The 20112-nt window shown below is 45.9% G+C and overlaps 1 protein-coding gene across 14 annotated transcripts in view; it reads right to left on the minus strand.

Moving 5' to 3' along the window:
* ATP11C (ATPase phospholipid transporting 11C) overlaps nucleotides 1–20112 on the minus strand; it is a 173133-nt gene that overhangs the window by 39512 nt on the left and 113509 nt on the right. For all 14 annotated transcript variants that reach the window (XR_009257186.1, XM_058713766.1, XM_058713775.1 and 11 more), the window contains 8 exons: nucleotides 16629–16790; nucleotides 15867–16018; nucleotides 14760–14831; nucleotides 12864–12937; nucleotides 10591–10694; nucleotides 9971–10152; nucleotides 8247–8510; nucleotides 4624–4798 (listed from right to left, as the gene is read on the minus strand). Coding sequence is in view for 13 of the 14 variants with exons in the window: in XM_058713766.1 (XP_058569749.1) it covers nucleotides 4624–4798; nucleotides 8247–8510; nucleotides 9971–10152; nucleotides 10591–10694; nucleotides 12864–12937; nucleotides 14760–14831; nucleotides 15867–16018; nucleotides 16629–16790 (1185 nt within the window). In the remaining variant the exon portion in view is untranslated. The remainder of the gene's footprint in view (nucleotides 1–4623; nucleotides 4799–8246; nucleotides 8511–9970; nucleotides 10153–10590; nucleotides 10695–12863; nucleotides 12938–14759; nucleotides 14832–15866; nucleotides 16019–16628; nucleotides 16791–20112) is intronic.

Genomic DNA, 20112 nt, shown 5'->3' on the forward strand with positions numbered 1-20112 from the left:
ATAGGGCTACTGGAATAAGAGTCGGTAGTGAGAGAACAACGCTTCTAGAAGCTCTCCATCTCTCCTCCCTGCGGACACAACCACTTCCTTCGGCGCATTCCCATATCCCCGGGGACTTACCTCATGTTAAGTTCTTACACCCATCCAGCGGCCAACTAAACTTCACTAGACCTCCCAGTGCCCGGTATGACTTAATCTCTGCTACAGGCAGCTGCATTTGTAGATGGGGACAGCTTCAAGATGGCTGCGATTTGCAGAAAGTTCCCTGAGATATGTTTATGAAGCCTGTCCCTGTTCCCTGAGTGTCTCTTCAAGATGTGTCAATGACGGGGCGCCTGGGTGGCTCAGTCGGTTAAGCATCCGACTTCAGCTCAGGTCACGATCTCACGGTCCCTGAGTTCGAGCCCCGTGTCGGGCTCTGTGCTGATGGCTCAACCCGGAGCCTGCTTCCGATTCTGTGTCTCCCTCTCTGTCTGCCCCTCCCCTGCTCACGCTCTGTCTCTCTCTGTCTCAAAAATAAATGAAAACATAAAAAAAAAATTAAAAACAAAAAAGACGTGTCAATGACGCAGGGCCACTCACTGCTGTGTTCGGGGTGTGGGCAGCAAATAAAAGTCATCTTGCCCCGGTGGAATGACTTGTAGGAGTAGATCGGGTAAGCAGTTACCCTCCCACCCTGGGTTTGAGACAATGACTGCTTTATGTGTCACCCCCCCCAAGCCCCCAGAATCTGGCAGCTTTTAAAAAGCTTACATAATGAAGTAGCTAACTCATGCCTTGCAAAAATTCTGTCCTCGGAATTGCTTTTAGCAGTTAACATAAATAAAACCCATTTGTGACTTAAGCCATTAAAAATAATTTACACACGGTTAAGCCGCCCCACAGTCTTTTCTTTAAACAAAATTCAGTCAGGTTTCGGTTGTACGAAATGGCGTACAAAAACCCACATCCAATTCCATTTAACACAAAAATGTTATCGTGAAATGCCGTCTTTCTCCTATTCCCGCCCATCAGCTTGGTTCTCTTTAAAGTGTTTTAGAAGACTCTGAGAAATAATCTGTAAATAAGTCAAAGACGAAATTAAAGAACCCAAACTAAATGTGTGTTTTTTCTTAGTAAAGTCCAACGTATTCTTCTTTTAAACGTTTACTTGTTGATGTTTGAGAGAGAGACAGCACGCACGAGCAGGAGGGCAGAGAGAGAGTGGGAGACAGGACCTGGAGCGGGCTCTCTGCGCTGTCGATGCGAGGCGCGAACTCACAAACCGGGAGACCGTGACCTGAGCCCAAGTCGGACACTTAACCGACTGAGCCACTCAGGCGCCCCCTAAATTTGATTTCGATGGGCTACAATTGCACCGGGGACAGATGTGCAGTAATGATTCGCGCCTCGAGGAAGAAAATCTGCAGCCAGGAAAGGTCTAGGGAAAGCAATAACATTATCAAGGGTGACAGCGTCTGCATAAAAATAGATTAAGAAGATTAAGGGTCGTCCTTGTGGACCGATAAAAAGATATATAGTCATGGACAATCAAATCACGAGAGATTTAGACAGATAAACGTGGTGTTTTTTTACTGTGCCCCGGGTCACCTGGATTAAGAACTTGCCTCCAATCTCTAGGACAGCTTCATGAAAAAGAAATCAATCTACTAAAAACTATTTATCGATCAACTACAACTGTACACAATATAGCAGGCTGGGCACACACCTTAAGCAACAGATAATGGAAGTGCAGAGATAAAGAATGAATACAAGAATATCAGATCATCAGATTAACAAGGAATGCTAATAATGTGAAGTATCTGTGCAAGAGAAGATCTAACGCTGTCCTCTAAGTTGGCCACACGAAAAGGCCTATGATGGCAGAGAAGGGAGAGGACACTGCATGCCAGAGTCATGAGGAATGATTTTACAGAAGGAAGAGTCCTTGTATCGAAATCACGAAAGACGGTTAAAGATTTGTGGGGACAGGGGCGCGTGGGTGGCTCCGTCGGTTGAGTGTCCGACTTCGGCTCAGGTTGATCTCACGGTTCGGGAGTTTTGAGCCGGGCGTCGGGCTCTGTGCTGACAGCTCAGAGCCTGGAGCCTGCTTCGGATTCTGTGTCTCCCTCTCTCTCTCTCTGCTCCTCCCCGGCTCACACTTTTGCCTCTCTCTCAGCAATAAATAAAGATTAAAAAAAAATTGTGGGGATGGGGAAAAGGGGCGTGGAGGAGTATTCCAGAGAGTGGGAATGATCTAAGGCGCATAGCCAGGTGTATATAATATATGCTCAGAAAACCGACTGGCTTGACCACATCAGTGAGTTTTCACATGGGGGGTGGGGTGGGGCACGGACAGGTATATCGGGGTCCAGATCAACAGGGGGTAATATTCCGAAAGTAGGAGTAGGGTGTAGGAGGAATGGGAAGAAAAAGCAAGACTGCAGGCCCAGAGCGAAGTTAGGTGGCTAGTGACAAGAGGAGTTCAGGAAGCTGTTACCAGGCCTGGACCTGGCAGGAAAGCAAAGAATAGATGAATAGGACAATGTCCCAGAAAATGGAAGAATTTGGTGACTGAGACCACACGGAAGGGTAAAGCACGGGGGAGGTCAACAGAGATTTCAAGGTTTTGAATCCAGAAACCTGGAAGTACAGTGAGGTCGGTCACTAACGCGGAAGACCAGGAAGATGGCCCGCTCTAAAGCTGGGATGAGACGGTAAGGACACACCCAAGAAGACGAGTTCCGGAAGCAGCTGGAGAAATCAAGTGGAAACCGAGTATCTGGACTGGGGAAGTGACTGGAAGTCACCTATATGGACATGACAGACGAGAAGGCGATATCCTGGAAGACGTGACTCTACCGAAGCATCACTTCCTGGGCAGTGGAGTAGGCAGGATCCTAGTGAGTGATTTGAACAAAAGGCAGTAAATGTAGGGGAAAAAAAGAGATATTGCCTCTGACCAAAGGGACAGATTTCTATGGATATGGTTCTGGTAGGATCCACTTCATCACCTGGGGTGACTGAGGCCCTGAAGGCGGAAGACAAAAAGAAAAGCATCTGATGGTGGTGGGGACTGAGAGCGAGAAGAAAAGTAGACGGAGACAATGCCCTCAATTAGGATGGGCTGTGTATGTGTGCGTGAAGTAGGGAGGAGGGCTTGTGTAAAGGGTGAGCGAAAGACACTGCCATCCCCTGGGTCTAGAGCAAGCAGCAGCATAAAGTGAAGAAGCCAAGTTAACACACACGAAAGAATACAGTGTATACAGAAGCGGCAAAGTGTATAACTGAGACTCTAAGGTTCTTTGGACCCATTAAGTACAAAAAAGCAAGGGCAAACAGATCAACGTGGGCTTAGAGGAGCTGGAGAAAACACCGTTCGGGGAATGGCCCTTGAACTGGGTTTAATTAGGAGTAAGATTTCTGTTAGGGCCGAGAGGAATTCAGAGAAAATCCCAGATGAGGAAAGCTTTCGAGGCTGGCATGAGCACGGCATGGGGAAGGGACACAACGGGAGGAACGACCAACAGGAGTAGAGGGTTCGGGCTGGACACAGAGCACGTACAGACATAGTAAGGGCCAACAGGGGGGAACCCGAGTGCCACAGAGTCACCTGCCCCTCATCCCTACTGAAAGTGCTTGAGTCAGAGCAGACGAGACGGGAGAAGCGGTTCGTTTTAACAAGACGGTACCCAAATGAGAGCTATGGCCAAAGGTGGGATCAAGGTGACCATATATAGAGTGAGGGAGGGAGGGAGGGAGGGAGGGAAGGAAGGAGAACAGAAGGGCCACAGGTGTTTGGTGACTTAGGGCGCCAGAGAAGGGGAGCAGTGGCAACGAGAATAACGAAGACAAGGGAGAAAACAAACCGGCCTGCAGGAGGAAATCAGAAGACCTGTGTTGGACACTAGCATTTAATAGGACAGCGTGGGTTCCACATGGAGCTGTGTAGCAGGCAGCTAGAAATAGGAGATTTGACGTGAAGGAAAACTCAGGGCCAGAGCCTATCCACGAGAGTCATGCCAACTAGTGTGTTTAGAGAGACAGGCTGGAAGTAGAAAGCAGAAGGAAGACTTAGCCCCAGAGAAAAATGATAATTAGAGAGAAGTGAGAAGATGGAACAAAATAAAAAGACACTAGGTTGCCAAGTCGGGGAGGAAAAAAAAAGTCAAGATTGTGGACCACAGACAGAAACCTGGGGAGGGAAGTCGTAAGGGGGATACGGCGGAGAGTGCGAACCGCGGCAGGGAAACGAGGAGGCGCACAGAAGACCGCGGGACGGATCTGGCGAGGAGGTCACCGCTCTCCCCTAGGCCATCCCGTGGAATAGGACGAGAAGAGAACACACGGGGCTAACGTGACAGGGGAGCCGGGAGCGGCGGGATGGAGGCGGCAGGCGCCAAGCGCTCATTAGAGAAGGTTCGAAGGCAAGGGACTGGACGGCCGGCTTGAGGGGACCAGAAGCCCGGGTTCATTCAAATTGGCGGGCGGACTCCTGCGTTTGACCGCAAAGAAGCAGCCTGCGCAGGTGTAACAAAGGAAAGGGGGCTCTGCGAAGGAAGAAGTTAGAAGTTAAGCGAACATCTGTTTGCCCGTACGTGTACAGAAACCCCCAGAATGGAACATGAACTAGTGTCCAGGTACCTGGGCTTTCTGCAGCGGGGCCATCCGGCAACAGAGCACTGCGGTACACTTCATACAGATCTGTAAGAAAATGCTTTTGTAGTTGTTAGAGCTGGAGTCCTGGCTGGAATTGAGGATGAGCGACAATGTGGAGCCATCGATGATTAATCCGTATTCCTGATGTTCTGTCCATGCTCTGGAAAAGAAAAACAAGGCTGTAAGTGAATCTTTTATGCATTTCTATTCAGGAACCGGAGTTTTTAAAGAACCACAAAGGGGAGGGCCCCACATAAGAGTCCCCACCGATCAGGTTCCTGGACCTGTAAAGAGGCAGATGTCTCTCATAATGGCACAACAGAGGTTCTCCGTGACATCTTTGGAGACTCAAGATGCCCATATAGATATTAAGTTCTAAAAGGTATAAAAATACTGGACATTTAGCGGGCGGGCTCTGTGTTAGAAACTCACGGTGAATTTTGGAAATTACACATCAGTCAGTCAAACTCTGACAGGAAGACAAATCGTCCATCTGAAAACTTGTTAGTAATACAGGGAAAAGACAAAATGGCTTTGGGCACAGAAACCACAGGAGACCTCTCTTCCCGAATGACAAAGCCTGGTCGACGGACCTGGCTTCTCAAAAATGACGGAGAACCTAAAAGACATAGCGTTCATAAAAAAAAATACCATGATAATGTATTGATGGAATGACAGATGTTCCTTAAATAAGTATCATTTTATACTGGATTAGTGGTTCTTTAACCATAGCCTTCCCGTTGGAATCATCTGGTCAGCTTTAAAAAATTGCCCATGCCTGAGGTCTATTCCCAGACAAATGAGGTCTTGGGCAGTGCTTGGTTATTCAAGGGTAGATGTTCCAGAAAGCTCTGTAGGTGATTCTCACGCACAGCCGGGACGACTAAGAGAGATTCTACGAAAATCTGCGAAATTTTCTGCGAAAATTCTACCAATTAACATTTCATTTTTTTGTGATCAAGAAAAAAAACCCAGTGATGAATCAAGGGAGAACCTTGGATGCCATTTGGGAAGTACTGCAGGATCTCATCACTACGGATTCGTTTGTCGAATTGTACGCGTCTGGAAGGTTACCGTTTAAGGGACTATTGGTAAAATTCCTGGGAGTTTTCTTAAAGGCTAGGTTCTGACTCACTAGGGTAGGGGTGGGCCAGGAGATTCTGTATTTCTCGCAATACTACAGCGTATTTTGTACTTGTCCACGTTCTGCTTCGTAATTTTAGAAGCGTGTTTTATTCACTAATTAAAGAGATATCAATCATGTGTTCGCCTTCGCCTCCCTACTCACAGAGCTGACTTAATGTGCAAGAAACAGTGGCTCGGTAATCCATCAAGCAATATTTGTAAACATCAACTGCAAGCAGGACATATAAGAAGAATGGAGAGAATTATTAACCCATCTTTCCTTGGAGAAGAGAAAAACCTCCTTAAGGGGACAGAAGTCTACGTGACGGAATAGACGCAAACGACACTGAAAGGCCGCTAATCCAGAGATTGGGACGATAAATGACAGGAAAGAACAGCGTCATAGAAAGATGGGGCAGAATGAGGTGAGGGGAGAAAATGCGTGCTGGGGTGCATTAGGAAAGCGAGTTGAAAAGGTCACTTGAGGCCTCTGTTGCGACCTCATTCTGCGGGTAACAGAGAACCACTCGTCTGGCAGAGGGACTTAAGGGCTTCCAGGCATGGGTTGCTAGGAATTTGATGTGCAGTACTCACAGTGAGAATGGAAACCTGAATGAGGCTTGGTGGCTGATCTGAAGCGGAAGGGGACAACGACAAAGAGGCAGAAGCTGGCGAAAGTGATCCTGGGGGTCCGATGCTTATGTAACTCGAGGGAGGTCTGTGCCCAGCTCCGAAAACATGAACCGCAAGTGGGAATGTTCTGAGATGTTTCATAAGCCCTGGCTTTGCCAAAAGTGCCCCAGAGCCGCAGAATGGCGCTACGGATTGAATTATGCCCCACGCCCCCAACCGCCACACGGCAAGTCCTAACCCCCGATGTGACGGCATTTGGAACTGGGACCTTTGGGAGGTGACTAGCTTTGATGAAGTCATGACGGTGGAGCCCTTATGAGGAGATCGGCGCCCTCGTAAGAAGAGACATCAGCACTTCTTCTTTCTGTGGCGTGTTAAGGATACCGCGGAAGGTAGCCAGAGAGGGACCTCACCAGAACTCGGCCATGCCGGCACCCTGACCTCACGCTTCTAGACCCCAGAAATAGGAGAAATCAGTTTCTACTGTTTAAGCTACCTGGTCTATGCTATTCTGTTACGTTAGCCGGAGCAGACTAAGACAAATGGACAAGGAAAATGTAATTTGGACTGCCTTTATAAGTACCACTTGGCTAAAGGAAGGAAACATTTATGACAGGCAATTAATAAAAACACATTTACTCTCACTGATGCCCAAGTACCAGAAGAACAACAGCTGGTTTAGAATTGGCCACAGACTCATGAATACGGGGAGATCATTTTGAAAGCTTGTTTAAACGCTAGAGATGGGGATCCAGACACAGCACAGTCATTAAAACAGCCTAGGCTCTTTGGCTAGACTTGCTCCACCCCGTGTTGGCTATGTGATCTTGAGTAAGTTACCGCATCTCTCTGAGCCTCTCTCTGTAAATGTTTTATTTATTTTGAGAGAGAGAGAGAGAGAGAGAGAGAGAGAGAGAGAAGGAGAGAGGGCAAGCAGGGAGGGGCAAAGAGAGAGAGGGAGACACAGAATCCGAAGCAGGATCCAGCCTCTGAGCTGTCAGCAAAAGAGCCTGACGCAGGGCTCGAACTCACGGACCAGGAGATCATGACGTGAGCTGAAGTCGGATGCTTAACTGACTGAGCCACCCAGGCACCTCATGAATTATTACCTTTGTAAAAGTTTATTTATTTATTTTGAAAGAGAGACAGAGAGAGGCAGAGACAGACAGGAAGAGAGAACGAATCCCAAGCAGGTTCCACACCGTCAGCGCAGAGCCCAATGCGGGGCTCGAACTCACACACCGTAAAATCATGATCTGAGCCAAATCAAGAGTCGGACGCTTACCCGACTGAGTCACCCAGGCGTCCCTCTGGGCACTGAATTACTATGCATCGGTGGCTTTCCTGGAGACCCTTAAGTTCTACAAGTTCTTCCTAAGCAGCTAGTTGAAAGCAGAGGTGAAGTGGCCATGTTATTAGCAGGTATCTGGCTTCCTTCGGAGTTCTGGGGCATGAAAATCCACACAGAAAATGGCTCTAGGACCTCAAATTGCATAGAAAATGTTCTAGAGGCTGGTTTCATTGCATCTAATTTAAGAGACCATGAGAAGGACTAGTTTTTCTTAGGAGTGCTGAGGGCTAACTACCCAGACCCTAAACATTAAGAAACTGAACCACTTTCCTAAAGCTTGAGAAATACAGGATTTTCTATTAAATTAAAAGAGAGGCAGAAGGCGCCATGATCTCAAATGGGCCACTAGCCAAGTCCTCAGGGAAGGTTTTAACATATAAGGATAAAACACCTGCAAACAAAGAATGATAAATCATAGAAAATGGAGCCTTCTGCATAAACGGCTGTGCCTTACGCTTACGCTAACGCCTAAATATAAGAAACTGACGCAGTTCCTTACTTTTTAAGGCTTCTAGTACTTTTAGGAAAATCATGCAGCAACTTCTTCCGATATTCTATCAACAATTCATGTAATCGATCCTCCTTCCTTTCACTTTCTTCGATGGTTTTTGTAGTCAGTTCCAAGAGCTCAGTGCTGGTTTGGAAAAGGCGGCACGCATAGCAGGTGGATTTGGCCGTCTCCATCTTGTCCCCGGTAAGCACCCAGACTTTCAGACCTGCTGCATGCAGAGCTTCAATGGTCTCGGCTGCTTGATCTTGCAGCCTGGGAATACAAAGGCAACCTTGTTATCCTCAAAAATACCGGACACAGATTCTGCAAGAAGCCTTGCTAAAGAGAATCTCTTTACGATTCACAGCAATTCTGGAGTCCTGACATGTTGTCGGTCGGTTTTCTTATATATCTTCTACTCTTTCTGATACATCGGGCATAGTTTTACTTACTAAAACGAATTTCCAACAGTGAGGTTTGAAAGAGTTCACGACATCTCTTTAGGGAGCTGGTATCCAATGGCGGAATTGAGAATCATCACTCTTGGCTAAAATGTTCATAAACTCACCAAACATTCTTATTCACTGCCACTTTCACGTATTCCATTATATTTCATGTCTCACCAAAACAAATAGTTAACATGGTTTAAAACAGACAAGGCCAAACTCATTCTAACGAGAGATTGAAGCAAGTTAACCAATCCCCGTTGCTGAGGAGCTCTAAGAATAGCAAAGCCGACCATCCAGAAAGACAATTTAAGCATAAATCTGGAAGGTAAGGACAGAAGAATACTTTCTTTGAGTTGCCTTTGGCCAGAGAATGCCAAAGAAATTAGACTAAATGAATCCCATTAAAATTTCAGTATCTTCCAACGTGGCTGAAACATACATATGCATGTGTAAATTTTTGTTTGGTTGAGTCTCATAATTTGCATTTATAATTTCTGAAGAACTCCTAAAATATTAAGAGTCTAAAACTTATTCTTTCAGACAGATCAATGCTGGAGCCCTACAATCATGTCTAGTGGAGCTCAGCCTGTAGAGTTCAAGCAAATTATTTGAAAGTATGCAAAAACACGCTCTAGCCTGTTAAACCAGGTCCGACTGAGCTCCTATGTTGTTTGCTCTAACTTGCATTTCCTTTCTGCTCGTTTCTGTCTGTCAGAGTCTCACCAATTCTATCAGGCACGAGCTCAAATGATGCCTCGAGCACAAAGCTCTCTAGACATCTCAAGACTATTTCATAAATATTTGCATAAATAAATGGATGGCTTTGCAAACATTCAGAAGATCTTAGAGATGACGGATTCATTCTTCTAAGCCATAAATACTTAACAAAAATCATCACCAGCAGGCCTGGGCGGCTCAGCCAGTTTAGCGTCGACTTCAGCTCAGGCCGTGATCTCGCGGTTCGCGAGTCCGAGCCCCGTGTCTGCATCAAGCTCTCTGCTGTCAGCGCAGGGCCTGCTTCGCTTCGCATCCCCTGCCATCCCGCCCCCCACCGGCCGCGCATCCCCCACTCATGTTCTCTGTCTCTCTTTCTCTCTCTCTCTTTCTGCCCCCCCTTCTTCCCTCCCTCTCCAAACAAACCTATTCCCACAAACAGTTCAAAATCTGGTATATCAACAGACCTGAGTAAAACATTTCAAAATTTGAGAATAAATTACCAATGTGGACAGATACCACCCTAAATGACCGGTCATTAAAATAACAGGAATATCACTGTGTAGTTACTTGTCTTCCACTGCAGTGGCTCCAATTAAATTCATATTTGTCTCAATATCATCAAAAACCTTTTCCATTTTTTCTTCTCTGTCTTGTAAGGCCATCTTCGCCTCAATGAGCTGTCTGTTAATTCTTTCATAATCATCTGGAGCGATTTCTTTGAAGGCTACACAAAGTGTCCGATACCCGTCCTAGAAGCGAAGTTATTTCCCAAATTATTTCCAAATAATTGGAAAACCCCCCACACCCTCTTTAAATACTCTTGCTTCACTGTACAGAAGAGAAATTTTGATATATTTTTAGTAAAACACATACACTAACAGATTGCAACTAAAATGGTAACGTTCAAATTAGGTTCAGAACAACAAAACAATAGCTCTTGGGGTTAAAAAACAAAGGGGGGGGGGTGCAGAACACAAACCAAAAATTCTTGAGAAGACTTCAAGTCTACATATTCTGAACGGATACTTGCTCCAGGATAATGTCTTCCGTTAAAATAAGGAAAATAGTATTACTAAATCCCCAAATGTAAAAATAGACCACAAACATGCTAAAATTCATTTAAACGTGTTAAGCAGCAATCCCACAAAATAGCCACCTCTAGCACTTGTGGGGGAGTGTAGGCTCACCATAGCATTACGTTCCACATGGGCTTTAGTTAACTCAATTTCATGATTTTGCACCCTGGGGAAAACCGCAGAGTCTGCTCCTTTACAAAAGAGAAGTATGTCTCCTAAAATAAAACACCAAAGTACTCAACTTAGAATCGTCAGACTGGTACTGGGATTTGAAGAACAGATACCTTCCTGGCGGCCCCTCCCACCCAGCTACGGTGGACCCCGGGTCTGCCCAGCAAGGCTCACCCCAATGGAATGAGGCATCTTGACCTCTAACCTCTCAGGACAATGCCCACTACCTCTTAAGACTAATATGTACACAAATAATAACTCCGAGTACGCAAGTAGCTCTGTTAAAATATACTTCCTTTCAGTGAATCATGGAAGAGCGTGCTCGTGTCAAGAAGCTGCCTCTGGGGGCGCCTGGGTGGCTCAGTCGGTTAAGCATCCGACTTCAGCTCAGGTCACGATCTCGCGGTCCGTGAGTTCGAGCCCCGCGTCAGGCTCTGGGCTGATGGCTCGGAGCCTGGAGCCTGCTTCCGATCCTGTGTCTCCCTCTCTCTCTGCCCCTCCCCCATTCGTGCTCTGTCTCTCTCTGTCCCAAAAATAAATAAACGTTTAAAAAAAAAAAAAAAAAGAAGCTGCCTCTGAATTCTCTTTGACAACGTGGTCAAGCCTGGTCTAAAGTGCCCACACGGACGGCCTCTACAGGTGTCAAGGGCTAAATCCAAGTGCAAATAAGATAAAATCACTTTGAAAACACTAGAGGTTGATTTAAAAACGGTGGCTGGGGGCGCCTGGGTGGCTCAGTCGGTTGAGCGTCCGGCTTCGGCTCAGGTCATGATCTTGCGGTTCGTGGGTTTCAGCCCCGCGTCGGGCTCTGTGCTGACAGCTCGGAGCCTGGATCCGGTTTCGGATTCTGTCTCTCTCTCTCTCTCTCTCTCTCTCTCTCTGCCCACCCCCCCTTCTCTCTCTCAAAAATAAATAAACGTTAAAAAAAATTAAAAACGGTGGCTTGACCTTTTCTAATGGAAACTGGAAAACAGCCCTGTAGAGTGCGAGTACGAGTGTGGCTTGAGATCACCCATGCATCCGGCAAGGTAGGCAAGGGTGAGCATGAAGAAAGACACTTCACCCTTATAAGGCAAAGTGCTGAGTTCAACAAGTTCAAAGGAAGTGCAGCTCTGAGGTCTAGACCCTTGGCAGACCACTCCCCCCGGCCACCATGCCATCTGCGGTAGAACGCATGCGTGCACGTATATATTACCGGTAAGGATACCAAGTATTTCAAACGTTCAGCGGCTTTTAAAAACATTTCCCCTCACACATCCACAGTGGGTTTAAAAGTCACAGAGCAGATCCTGCACTCGCATAATGAAATCGATTTCATGACCTGGCAGTCACACCACAAAGTATGAATAAAGTGGGAAATGTTCCCTCAAGGGTCTGTCTCTATCTTCCCATTCTCCCACCAAGGGATGTGGGGCAGATTGAACACCGAAAAGTAAATTACTAGGATAGAAATCAAGGGAAATTTGAAAAACTACCCAGAGACAGACAGACACAGTCTCTCTCTCTCATGCACGCACGCACGCATCTGAGGGCCCGCAAATGAGGCAGGAGTGCTCCTCCATGGCTCTCGTTCAACCGGAGCAGAAGGTATCCCGGCCACCATGGCTCCTGCAGAAGACATGGGGACTCCTGGGATGATGGTACCGGTTCCAAAGCAAAAAGGGCAAGCCTCCGCACTCTGTCAGAGAGCCCAGTGAGCTGCAGTGAAGCCACAAACCCTTTCCCAGCAGTCTGGACCTGGGTCATCCCTAGCCTGCCTGTTCCCAGGAAGTATGAAGCAGTGGGAAATGAGGAAGATCAGGCAGGGAGAGCCAACAACTCTCTACACTCAAGAATTCTACTGCTAATGGGGTGCCTGGATGGCTCAGTCAGTTAAGCGTCCGGCTTTGGCTCAGGTCATGATCTCGCGGTTCACGGGTTCGAGCCCCGGGTCTGGCCCTGTGCTGCCAGCTCAGAGCCTGGAGCCTGCTTCGGATTCTGGGCCTCCCTCCCTCTCTCTGCCTCCCCCTCCCCCCCACTCGAGCTCTGTCTCTCTCCCAAAAATAAACGTTATAAAAATAAATACATTAAGGCATATACAGAAATTCCTGCTTTGCAGGAGTTTAGGCAATCACACACTATGTAAAATGTTTTCCTTTCTTAAAACACCTCATTCAACATACAACGCTACAAACGGCAAAAGAGAAAAAAAGCCAAGTCTTTAAAATGTGTACCTGCTTGAGTTTTCACAATTACACTCATACGACGGCGGACAGAATCGAAGTTTAAGGTGTGAAGGAGTTCGTACCTTTATGAGAAGACAAATGAGAAAAAGAAAACACCTAGATCACATGGGGAAAATAAAACACAACAGGAACGTCTTGAATAGACTTTCCCCTTTTGGTAAGGGCTGCTGGTTGGGTGCACAGCTGGTGTTTTCCATTTTGTCTTTGAAATTTTTCTGCGCTTGGAACATGGGGTCAGAGGCTACAGGTGTTAGTTAAGGGATATCTGTATCCTCTCCTTACGTGACTTACAATGGTAAGGAGCGAGCGGCCATGTAGGAACGGGGCGCAAAGAGTTGCCCGACCAAGCCATTTCTGGAGGGGTCTAGGAATAGTCCCGCTCTGCCAATTATCTTAATCATCTATGGGTGCCTCCTGTGTGTCGAGCACAATGTGAGGGACTGGAAAACAGACAAGAATCTGCCTGAGTCTCTTCCCTCGAGAGGCTCACCGTATGAGAAAGGAAGCAGAGGGTCATGAGATGATTACCTCTCCACCTGCCATATGATGTAGTGAAGGGAGTCACAGGGGAGATGGGAAAGCACAGAAGGAAGACATCTGCAGGAAGGCTTCCTGGAAGAGGCAGTGCCTGGGCTGTGTTCTGCAGGAGTGACATGATGAAGGTAGGGTGTCATGGCATTCGGAGTAGAGGAAAGGGCATGTGCAAAGGGGTAGGGGGACATGAAGGTCTTCACTAAAGCTTGAAATCTAGTCGATAGGGGAACAGAAAGAGGGGTGAGCAAGGGCTGGGAAATGAGAACACTGTGGGCCATTTCAGAGATTTGGAATTTGATCCTAAGAGCGCCAGGAATCCACTGAAGGGTTTAAAACAGTAGAATGACACGATCAGATCTGTGCTATTAAGGAGAGGAGAGAATGCAGAAAAGTAAAAATAAGACTTACTTGCAAAAACATGGGGAAATATTTTTTGAAGAGAAACAACTTGGATGCAAGTATTTCACCTACCAATAGTTACTATGAAGGCTGTTTCCTGATGGGAGCGAGCGGGTCACTGGTTCTGGGATGGGGTGTATGAACGGGATACCTACACGTAGAGTATTATTCGGTGTGGACCAGATAGGGGCACTGCTCTGAACTGGCTAGAATCTGGACTCTAATAATGACTCCGGGCTCCTGGCAGTCAGGCCAAAGCACCTTCCTCCGGCTTCTACGCATCGCTTCCCCACGGGGCACATTCCCCAAACACATCCGTACCTACTACAGGTTTCCGAGATGGGTCTCATGAGATGCTAGGGGCCAGAATGGAAATGACGTAAGCTAATTACATTTCAAGTTCAGAAGAAGGAATTCAGATTAATCACAGAGCCTAATTAAAATCTGCCATTAAGCCAAGGTGGTTTTGTGCACTGGGATCTCTGTAGAGAAGAACAAACATAGCCACACTGCTGCCTCGGGGTACCCGCCCCGGGGCTCACACTTGGGCACCTAGAAGGAGACAAAGTTTTTGACATCAAAGCTGCCATGATTGGCTGGCCTGCCACCCCAGAGTGGCTGGGTTCCGGAAAGCAGGTTTCCTACATGTTCATGGATTTTTCTTACAGCATGTGTTGGAGGCCTAAAATTGGCATCTAAATTTCAGAAACAAAGTCCAGGCAGACTCTCATTCAGGCTACTGGACCCATATGTGAGCCAAATGGGGATAATTTCCACCTCAAGTCCCAGTTTCTAGCATCCTATGAGAAATGTCTTCTTTCCAACTACACTTACATAAAACTCTGAGCTGGGACAGCGGCATCTTATGCCTTCATCGAGTAAGATTCCTTTGTCGCACGGGGGACCGTGGGGTTAAGAAGTGATAAACATCGAACACGCAGGGCTACTTACACTTCTATTTCTTTTCTTTGGTTCTCTACTCTCATATGGCCATTCCGAATTCCTACAAACGTGAACCCGTACCTGTCAAAACACACAAAGAGACCTCTGTGTATCTCTAAAGAGCGATTAATTGTCCCTTGCGCTGGGGTTACTCATACTTGTTTAGTATTTTCTTCTCTTTCACGCGAAAAATCTCAGTCCGTAACCATACTTCTCTGTACCAGCTGAGATGAAAACACCCAGGAAGTCAAAGCCCAGTCATGAATTGTAACCAAAGGAACAGGCAATTTGTAATTCCAGTTCTGTAGCTAACACATCGGGTGACCTTTTAACCACTTAATGATCTCAGGCCTCAAGGGTAAAAACGGGGCTGTCAGTTACAGAGTGACGTCAAAATTGCTGCGAACACTTCAGAAATAACATGTGTGGTACAGAAAGTGGCCACTGTTATGTAATTCGCAGAATATAATATGAACATTTGGACTTCTGGCCGGCATGCATAAATAGTAATGGAAGTTACAGCTAGGCATCGCTATTTCCTTTCTGGTCTTAATTGGCTAGGTTTGGGGAATTTTTCACACACGTTCAGATAAAGCAGTTCGGGTTTCTGGTAAAGAATATTTATAAGATAAGGTTACTGAAGCAAACAGGAAAAACCACTCTGGTCCTCCTGTGATTTCACTTTCTCCGGAGCAGTACAAGAAGTGCTTACTCTTTTTTTCTTTTTTCTTTTTTTTTTTTGGTCTTCAAAAATGCTAATGTATCTCTCTACAACTTATCTCGGGGTTTTTAAACCAGCTTTATTGAGGTCTGACCGATACGCAAAGCACAATACATACTTAACGCGTGCAACCTGAGAAGTCCGAACGCACGAAAATAGCCACAGTATCATCGACACAAGCAGGCTAAGAGGCATATCCAACACGTCTCAAAATCGCCTTGTGACCCACTGGTGTTGTGTTGTCTGTGGTCCACGACCCTTAGCGGACCTCCCCTCTTAACAGATTCTGAAGTGCGGAGTACGTGTGTACGTCAGCCACACGTACACTGCTGGGCAGCAGATCTCTCGATCTCTAGAACTTACTGGTTTAGGTCTAGCGTAACAGAAACGCTTACTTTTTTGCTCCTTTCACCAAAGCGATTTCATCTGGCGAAGAGGACATATACGTCAATTCCGCTGATTCGGGAGGCCCATCCACAGCATCACTTGCTTTAACTTCTACAGTATGACATAAACACAAGGCACGCAGAAAGAGCTCTTCTCGGTTCTGTGGATCAGGAACAGAAAAACGACTCTATGATCTTCCCTTGGATCACTTGGCAGTCGGTGAACAGAGAAAAGGTACCGATGTGAGAAAATGTTACCACCTCCAGCAAACTGAAAGTTCTAAATCTCTAATACTCAAATGAGCTGGCTGTCCTCCCTTGTACCTAACAGCATCCCCGGTTCTCAAGGAAAATACCCCCGGGGCTGCGTTAACTCCTTCAGGCTACCACCGTGCCACCTAATGCTAAATCGGCAGACTCTTTATGGCCTCAAAGAGCTCATTCGGCATCGAATTCACAATCTGGCAACAACTCAGGTGCAGGGAGACTTGGGTTCATTTAATGTCTCGATGCTCCTGGGACTTGAATGATTTGACAAGACATTATCCTTGGAGCAGCTCATATTTTTAAAGACAAAGCACAAAGGATTCTGCCCGGACAGACGGACAAGGGAAACTTCTCCCCAACCGCCATTTTCCACAATTCTGTTTATAAATGCTCCTGGCTTGCAACTTCCGGGGGCGTTAGTGAAACAAGAAAGTTGCAGTCAAAACAACAAAACAACACTTAGATTGACTTTGCACGCTAAAGTGACAACGCAGAGAACGCCACCTTATCCGCTTTGTCAAAATACGTTAAGGGCCCGTCAGTTTGAGAGAGTCCATCAGTCTCCGGAGCTACGCCTTTATACTTGTGGCCGTCTATGCAGCACTCGATGAATTCCATGCTATTTTCCGTGAGCGTTCCAGTCTTGTCTGTAAATATATAATCCACCTAAAGACAAGGACACACACATAGGCAGTTTTACCTTCTTCAGTGGGATTAGTTTTGAGTGAAGCTCTCAGGCAGGCCTGTTTTCATATCCATAGCAAAGCACGTTTTGATAAGACTTCTGGTCAAATGTCAGGTAATTTACAAAAGCGGCAGTATGAAAAGAGTGGGAAATGAACAGGTACTTTTAAAGACACTGAAACAGTATCACATGTCCAAGGTAGAAATAAGAATATACTGACCACTTATTACACACACACACACACACACACACGCGCGCGCGCGCACACACACAATACTCGAGAGGAACCTGAATTAATTAGGATGTAACAAAACTTTTCCTTGAAAAGGAAAATTTACTATGAATATACTGGATTGAAGTAAAATGCACTGTTATACAATGCATATTGAGTCAGACAATATAGACGGTCAGGGAAAATAATAATGTTAAGAGTTAATGAGGAGACATAGTAAGTCTATAATGTTCAAAAGCATAAATGAAATTTCTTTCCGCACACCATGAATATTTTTAGATACTACTGAACACATTTTCTAAGTTAAAAAAAAACACAGTGGAGTTTATAATACTAGGTTAAAGTGGAATATAAGCAAAAAAAGTATTAGCATACTTTCATAAATAATGGGGAAAAAAATAAGCCAGGAAATAAACTTTCCGGGCAAAATAAACCGTTTTGAGCACTTCCATTTTATCTCAATTTTTATCTCTTCTATTTATAACATCTGGGTTTTTGGAAACCCACAATTTTATCCTCCTTTTTGGCAATTTATGCTTAAATAGTTAAAATGATGGGCTGACAGGACCAAGCATAAGCACAAGATTAAGGTTTTCATTATGTAAGGGAGAAAGAGACGAACTCTAGCAGTAGTTGCTTTCTAATTATTTTTTAAAGCCTTTCACGGCAGCAGCACTGGCACAAATATAGCATTCCAATCTTCCTTTTTTTTTTTTTTTTTTTTTTGCTCTGTTAGCCAGCCAAGTTTGAATTCTCTCTTTAAGTTAATCCAAGTGGTATTATTCCTGTATCATCTAGATTTTTCCAGTTAAAAGAAAATTCCTTGGGGCTTTTTTCCTGATCCGAATTATTTCCCTTCGTATTCCCCTGAAGGGTGTCCTGGGTTATTGCACGTGGATGGGCATTAACCCATTTAGAAATCTTTTAAGAGTGTCAGAGGTGGTGGTTTCAAAAATATATAGTGCAGGGGTGCCTGGGTGGCTCAGGCAGTTAAGCGTCAGACTTTGGCTCGGGTTGTGGTCTCACCGCTCCTGGGTTCGAACCCCACATCGGGCTCTGTGCTGATGGCTTGGAGCCTGCCTGGGATTCTCTGTCTCCCTCTCTTTTTGCCCCTGTCCTGCGCTCTCTCTCTCTCTCTCTCTCTGAATGAATAAACTTAAAAAAAAAAAAAAAAAAAAAAACCTTTAGAAAAATCTATAGTGCAGAAAATGTTAAAAAAAAACAAAAAAACTGCAGTGCAGGGGAACCTGGGTGGCTCAGTTGGTTAAGTGTCTGACTTTGGCTCAGGTCATCTCACTGTTCATGGGTTTGAGCCCCACAACAGGTTCTGGGCTGACAGCGCAGAGCCTGCTTGGGATTCTCTCTCTCTGCCCCTTCCTTGTTCGTAGGCTCTGTTTCTCCCTCTCTCAAAATAAATAAATAAACTTAAAAGAATATATAGAGAGAGAATGTAATTGTTTCCCTACAATATAACATTTTGTGCAGCACGGATCTGTATACAATTAATCTCACAGGTACAGGCCAACAAACGACACCCTAATATAATAATTGTCAAATAGTACCACCTATCACACTCACTTACAGGGCTTGTTAAAACTCGGGAGTGTTGGTCTCTATTCCCCGGTTTCTGATTCAGCAGTTCTGAGGCAAGGCTAGGTAATATGAATTCTTCTTTTTTTTTCTTTTTTTTTTTTTTTAAGTTTATTTCTTTATTTTGAGAGAAAGGGAGAGAGAGGGAGGGAGGGAGAGAAAATCCCAAGTAGGTTCGGTATCGCCAGCACAAAGCCCTATGCGGGGCTCGAGCTCACAAACCGTGAGATCATCGCCTGAGCCAAAATCAAGTCTGGATGCTTAACACACTGAGCCACCCAGGTGCCCCCGGGAATGCGCATTTCTAGTAAGTTCCTAGGTGACGCTGATGCTGCTGGTCCAGGGATTCTGCTTTGAGAACCACGGCTCTGCTTATTACGTATCCTATACTCAGGAAAGGGGGGAGGACAGGGATCAGCTGTTACTAATATTCTCACATTTCGTTATCTAGTTTTTTTAATGTTTATGTATTTATTTTTGAGAGAGAGAGAACAAGTTGGGGAGGGGCAGAGAGAGAGAGGGAGCCACAGAATCCGAAGCAGGCTCCAGGCTCCGAGCTGTCAGCTCAGAGCCCGACGCGGGGCTCGAACCCGCGAACCGCAAGATCATGACCTGAGCCCAAGTCGGACGCTCAACCGGTTGAGCCACCCGGGCGCCCCAAAAGTATTATCACGTTTCATGAGCCAGAGAGCCTACTGCTTGCCCGACTTCAACAGTCTCCTCCTTTCTAGTCCAACCCACCATTTTATGGATGCGAAGCCTGAAGTGAGACAGCTGTTCTGGGGTAGAAAAGGCCCTGAGCTGAAGGTTCGTGAACACGTTGAAACATCTATTTTGTAGGTAAACAAATTTTCATTATTGTTCAACCTAATGGCTCCACCCCTACGAACTTCGTGACCTTGGAAAAAACCCTTCATCCCTGTGAGGTTTAAATATTAACCTTAAATAACCCAGCCTGCTGCACAAGCCTGTAAAGTTAAGAAAATAGGGGCGGCTGGGTGGCTCAGTTGGTCAAGTGTCCCACTGTTGATTTCAGCTCAGGTCATGATCTCCTGCTTTGTGGGATCGAGCCCCGCGTCGGGCTCTGCGCCCACAGCGCAAAGCCTGCTTGGGATTCGCTCCCCCTCTCTCTCTGCCCCTCCTGTGCTCGTGCTCGCTCTCTCAAAATAAATGAACTCAAAAAAAAAAAAAAAAAGACTGGAAAATAAAGTACGATAATAAATGCTTATAAACTGTAAGGTGTTATGAAGATGCTGATGGTCGCTGCTGCTGACCTGACCCAAATCGCACAGCACCTGACTCTTTCCATCATCCCGGAGGCCTTGTTGTTCTGATCACTTATCACATCGCTGTAGTTAAGTATGATACGTGTGTTTCCCTAACTAGATGGTGAACAACTTGAGGGTTCCTTGTTTACTCTGTGATAGCGATCTCAGTACCAGCAACATATTCTTGATATGCAGTGGACGTTCAATAGCTAA

This window comes from Neofelis nebulosa, chromosome X (assembly GCF_028018385.1).
Source record: "Neofelis nebulosa isolate mNeoNeb1 chromosome X, mNeoNeb1.pri, whole genome shotgun sequence".
NCBI classification, from domain to species: Eukaryota; Metazoa; Chordata; class Mammalia; order Carnivora; family Felidae; genus Neofelis; species Neofelis nebulosa.